Raw genomic sequence first — 6,289 nt, forward strand, 5'->3', positions numbered from 1 at the left:
GCTCCAAACGTTACTTCTCTCTCACTCTGCTAGTTTTCCTGTGTTCTGAGCCTATTCACCCATACAGATCAATACGCTCTCTCAATTGTCCGGGCATGTCTGAACATGTTCTGAAACATGTCTAGAGGGGCGCGCGCACTGGCGCCTACGGCGTTAAGAATGGGACATATACAATAAGCGAATGATGAATACTGTTAGACAAACAGATGACGTAAAGATATATATCTTATATATATAAACAATATATAAGTTATACAAAATAATAAACGCAGACTTTCAGTGTTAATCTGGACCTTCAGAACACTACTCTTACTAGTTATGGTGCTGGCCAGTATGACTTACTACCATACTGTCTGTATACCTGTATCATCATGTAGAAGGGTGGATTATCCCTGCTTATGGGAGTAGTGATACACAGCCACCTGGTAGCAGGATACAATAGAGTTGGATCTATCTGTACCTCCGTCTTTGGCCCGGAACGTCGTTCTGGAGGGCGTGCAGCAGGAGTGGATGGGGCCCAGGATTTACTAACCTGGGGGGGTGGTACTCTGGTCTTCCTCGCCTTCCAAGGCGGTCAGCAGTAGCTCCCCACACACTCTCACTTCCCCCAGTACCTCCGTCAGCCCTCCCACACCCGGTGACTGTCAGTTCAATCGTTTTTCTTTTTTTATCCACTTTTTCTCCCATTTTCTATATTTTCTCCCATCCCAATTTCGTATCATCCAATTCAACCCTCCCCTGTCACGGACGCTGTTTCTTGCCTCCCACAAGCCGGCTGCAATGTGGACTAAGTCATACATAGCACAAGTCCCCTCCGGTACCTGAGGTTTCAAGTTTCAAGTTTCAAGTTTCTTTAATAGTTGTCATACAGAAGTACAGAATACTTTTATACAAAATGCTTCTTACTGTTGCGCTCCAGAGACTGTGCAAGACAAGATAAGTATGAAATAAAATAACATAGTAAAATTAGAAGTAAAAAAAAAAAAAAAATGAGGTCACAGTGTTCAGTTTAGACATATGTACAATGTTCGATGCAGAATAGACGTAGTTACCATACAATATACAATACTGTGCAGTGTACTAATATACAATACTATATAGTGCAAGGCAGAAATGGAGAAATTGGACGAGGTGCAATTTAGGTACAATTCACAGTAGGTGTACGAGTTGTAGTGCAAATCCTTTATCAATAAATATAAAGTGTAAGTGTGTTTGTGTGATCTAAAGTGTGGAGAGTGGGTGCTGCAGTGTGTTGTTTGTTTGAGTGAGTGTGTGCGTGTGGGTGTGTGTGCTGTGTGCATTTTATGGTTGTTGCATAGTGATTATTGTTCGTTTAGCAGCCTGATGGCCTGGGGATAGAAGCTTCTTCTGAGTCTTTCTGTGCTCGCCTTAAGACTCCGGTATCGCTTGCCTGACCGCAGCAGTTCAAAGAGGCAGTTGTTCGGGTGGCTCGAGTCCTTAATAATTCTCTTAGCCTTCCCCTTGCACCGCTTGTTGTAAATGTTCTGGAGGGTGGGAAGCCCCCCTCCAATTGTGCGTTCGGCTGAACGTGTCACTCTTTGTAGTCTGCTACGGTCTTGTGCAGTGCTATTCCCAAACCAGGAGGTGATGTTGCCGGTCAGGATGCTCTCTATTGTACATGAGTAGAAGTTCCTAAGGATCTTCTGACTGACTTGGAACTTCCTTAGGCGCCTGAGGAAGTAGAGGCGTTGTCGTGCCTTCTTCACAACACTGTCAATGTGTGTGGTCCATGTTAAGTCCTCGGATATGTGGGCTCCGAGGTACTTGAAACTGTTCACTCTCTCAACCGGTGCCCCGTCGATGCTGAGGGGGCTGTAGTCCTTGACCCCCGACCTCCTGAAGTCCACAATCATCTCTTTTGTTTTGCTGACGTTCAGGGAGAGGCAGTTCTCCTGACACCACTGTGACAGGTTCTCTACCTCTTCCAGGTAGGCCCTTTCGTCGTTGGCAGAGATCAGGCCCACCACTACTGTGTCATCAGCAAATTTGATGATGGTGTTGTTGTTCCGCTGTGCTACGCAGTCATGTGTGTACAGGGAGTAGAGGAGGGGGCTCAGAACACAGCCCTGGGGGGCCCCTATGTTGAGCGTGATGCGTAACAGCAGTCGCATCTTTTCACCTGCGCAGCTTGATCTCTCAGTGGCGAGGAGTAACGCGTGGGAGGCTCACACTGCCCCCGACACTTCCTGATTCTACTGCGCAGGCGCACCAACCGACCTGTAGGAGTCGCTGTCCACAACGCCCGATCCCCACCCTTCAGTTTCCCTCCCCGTAATACGGCCAATGTGTATTACTGTGGACGACCAGCTAAACTGAAAGCAAATGTGGAGTGCTGGGCTCGAACTGACGAGCCCAGCATCTCCAGCATTTCGTGGCGAGTGCCTTGCCCACTACGCCACGTAGCCGCCCTTGTCAGTTCAATAGTTATATTGGGCTTCCCTTTAAGCAGTACCCTTCCTTGACCACCTGTATAGACCCTCAATGAATATGCTGCGAATAGGGTGGAAGGGTTAAATAATTATACCAGTCACAAGTATTTACCGGTCACAAGATTAGCATATGATCAGAAATAGACACACACACCGTGCTCCCATTTACATCTACTTTATATAAGCCTGGTCAATTATCAGTTACAAGTTGTACTTTATGTGGTTCATATGGCATGTATGCATAAACGGCACCGGGTGCTCTCACTTGTATTGTAGGGGAACACTATTCCCAACATAGGCACCTCGTGCTCAATACATTAATAATAAACCCAGCTTGGATTAGGGGAGACCCAGGCACAAGGTAAGTAGTTCAATGGGAATTCAAGAACGTCACAGTAATGCACAAATACAAAAGAAATAATTTAAATGTGGGCCCACGATACCAAATAAAACCTACTCTAAAGCCGGCTTATAATGTTTGGGGTACCCCTAGACCAGTGGTGCCCAACCAGTCGATCGCGATCGACAGGTAGATCGCGGGCTGATTTCAAGTAGATCTTGATTAATAAAATTTGATTATTAAAAAAATAAAAATAAAAATGTGTATTTATTTTTTTGCTAAATCAACTCTTCCTCTCCTTGTTAACTACAACAAGCAATGCTGTTTGTTATTTCAGATGAGGTCGGACTCTGCACTGACAGATTTGTGTTCATTATGCTGCTTTTATAAAGCCTCAAATGACGGCTTACAATATACAATTTTGGCTGGTAGCTCTCGGGCTAGGTGGTAAATAAAAAAGTAGATCTTGGTTCAAAAAAGGTTGGGCACCCCTGCCCTAGACACTGGTCGTTAATGTTCGCTCGAATGGATACTGTGGTGGGCACACGAGGTACCGTTGTACTTAGCCAAGATGGCGGACCCACTCTCATCACCTCTCGTCCGGGTGACAAGATGGCGTTGGGCGATCCCGCGAGCACAGCCAGCGGGCTGGGGTAGACAGCATGGGCAGTGGTGAAACTGGAGGAGCGTGCTGTGTTGTGGCGACCTCTGCTGGTGGGGAGAGGTGTCCTCTGTGGCGTCGATGAGACGTCCACTGCAGGCTGCTGTCTGGCCTGGCGCGCTCTAAACTGTTTGGCTACCTTAAACACAGCTAAACTGTGGGTCTTAGTGAACCCTCCTGCTATCGTCTGTACTACTAACACAACGTGGCTGTATGCACCACCGGTCTTCAGCGCCGCGCGCCCGGTAGTATACTTGAGTCAATATAGCCGTTAGTGTGACGGATCATACTGGGTCTGCGTTGTGTTTGATGTTAAATGAGAATGTCCCGAGGGGGAGTCGAACAGGGGGCTCCCGCGTCGGCGGGCGACGACACAGGCCGCTGCACTAAGAAGTGAATTCACTCCTAACTACCGTACCTATGCGTCTGTTAACCCTGTTATGGGGAAGTGAGTTTAATTTACCAGCCCGCACTGCCACAGTCACTCGTCAACACACCTGTTTCCGTGACTGTGGACATACCCACGGGCTTCCCCATTACATTAGCAGCATGCTAATACACCGCACACACTGCTACTATAACACGTTATCTATGGACGTTGGTCCTTCTTTCCGTATCACTTACTCACACACTACTGCACTATCGCTTGTACTTCTAGGATAACACGTTATCTAGCAAGTACTCTCTATCACCCGTTGCTCTCCAACGGGGCTCTTTAACATCACTCTTCCAACGGGGCTCTTCCTGAGCACACGCCCGTTGCGACCGTTCATGTCCGAGTTCACTGTCAAAGAGGACTTCCTGGTGCTCCGCCCTCCAGGTAATCATCTCTTGCTCGTTGCTTCTCTCTCCTCCGCTCCACCTGCCACCACTGCCCCCTGCTGGCAACCAGGGAGAAAGATGCTTCAATGTTATGTTAGTGATCCATATCGAAGCCGGAGAAAGAGTAGCACCTCGCATCATTAGTAGTCCGGGCGAGATATCAAAAGGAACACTGTTTATCACACTTTATACACACACAGGGGAAGTAACAGTTAGTCAGCACTTCTGAATACTTAGCAGAATATTCAGGATGCTACAATCACATTACAACACACAACTGATTAGCACTACACTCAGTATTACTCATTTATATATTTGATACCCAGTTTAATCACCTGTAAATTGTATATTACTATTGCACTTTACTGTTACATTTGCACTCTGGTTGGATGTCAAACCTATTTTCATTGTACTGTATGTGCTGTATAATGACAATACATTTGAATCCAATCTAATCGAATCTAAATTGTACTGTGATGTGCCATATAGTGGCCTGTCATTGACCCAGTGCCTGCAGGACACACTAATTATAGTGAAAGGAAACAGTGTATTCTGATGTTAAAACAGGTCACTGTGTTTGTGTGAGAGAATGTTAAATGTGCTAAAGTTATTATAAATTAATAATAGGTTACAATAATTTGGCAAATGCTTTTCATAATTTGCTATATTATGCGACTGTCCATACCAGTTGATAAGTCAACTATTGCATCAATCTTTATTCTGGCCATTTCGTATGGTTACAATATATAATTATGCTACAATTTTGTCATTTAGCTGACGTCAGCAGGAAGGGTACAACTCTTTCAGCTGAATAACAATGTGCATCAAACAGAAACAGTGCTGAAACTTGCATGGGTGCTGCAGTGTTGAGTGAGTGCATAGTAGTAAATACATATTATTATAGGACGACGAGTGTATGATAGTAGAAGACAATAAGGTTAGTGTTTTTCCATTTCAGATATTGATATAGACAGCAAGTAGTGATTATTGCACCGAGGGAGTGAGTATACTATGCCCTAAAATTGCACAAAATGGAGCGAGAGAGAGAGAGAGAGAGAGAGAGAGAGAGAGAGAGAGAGAGAGAGAGAGAGAGAGAGAGAGGGTGCGCACTTTGCCAAGAGCGCGCAATTGCGCACTCGGATGTGGAGTTGGGTCTCGACGCCACGACCTCAGACGTTACGAGAAGACAACTCCCTCTGTCTCTCAACTTTACACTTCATACACTGCCTCCCGACGAGCCACTCAACAACAACACCCCAGAAGAGACGTGGTGCTATCCATGTCCAACTGTCGGAGATGTTGATCAATCACATCATAGCCATCTTGGGTAAGAACTTGTATACCCTTTATATGTATTTAATTCAGGCTGTTTCGTTTTAGGAATCTAACTGCGTAGGTTCTTCAGGGTATAATGACTCATGAGAGTTGGCTGAATGGGTTTTTTAATTTCCCCTATTATACAAAGTGACTTGCCAAAACGTTCTCCCGACTCTCGTTTCTTGGTTCTCACTCACATGTAATGAGAACCATATGTAAAGCAATATTTTTTTTGTGGTGTAAACTCTTCTATAGTATTTGCCCATGGATTTCAGTTCGCTTTGAAACGTTTCTAAAAAAACGAATTTCAAACGTATGTCCTCCTACTAGTATAATGTTACGGGCTGGGCTGTGTTGTATAGCTGTTTTTTTTTATTCCCTAGAGAAGACGGTTAAACTAAAACTAAAATGTCTAGTTGTCTACTGTCAGAGATACTTCTCGTCCAGAGCGGTATAGTCCACCCCCCCCCCTCCCCGGATTGATTTGATTCGATTGAATTCATGTGATTCCAATCAAATTATCTCAGCGAGAGCGCGTGATGTGCCGCGTATGTTTCATATTTATTATGAAACCTGGATAACAGAAGATTCTACTATGACTCAACCTACCTACACATTAATATGGGTTTGATTTTGGAAAACGGGGTGCGTGTCCAGATTATGCCAATGTGCAGTTTCTACGTCAAATGTATATACTCT

At 45.1% G+C, this 6,289-nt stretch overlaps 1 protein-coding gene across 1 annotated transcript in view; it reads left to right on the plus strand.

Moving 5' to 3' along the window:
* Positions 1–5,468: 5,468 nt before the first annotated feature.
* Positions 5,469–6,289, plus strand: part of LOC311242111 (laminin subunit beta-1-like) — a 36,896-nt gene continuing 36,075 nt past the window's right edge. The window contains 1 exon segment of the mRNA XM_084331067.1: positions 5,469–5,600. Coding sequence (XP_084187193.1) covers positions 5,570–5,600 — 31 coding nt within the window. The 5' untranslated portion in view covers positions 5,469–5,569.

This window comes from Notolepis coatsorum (genome assembly GCF_963971535.1).
Source record: "Notolepis coatsorum genome assembly, chromosome: 15".
NCBI classification, from domain to species: domain Eukaryota; kingdom Metazoa; phylum Chordata; class Actinopteri; order Aulopiformes; family Paralepididae; genus Notolepis; species Notolepis coatsorum.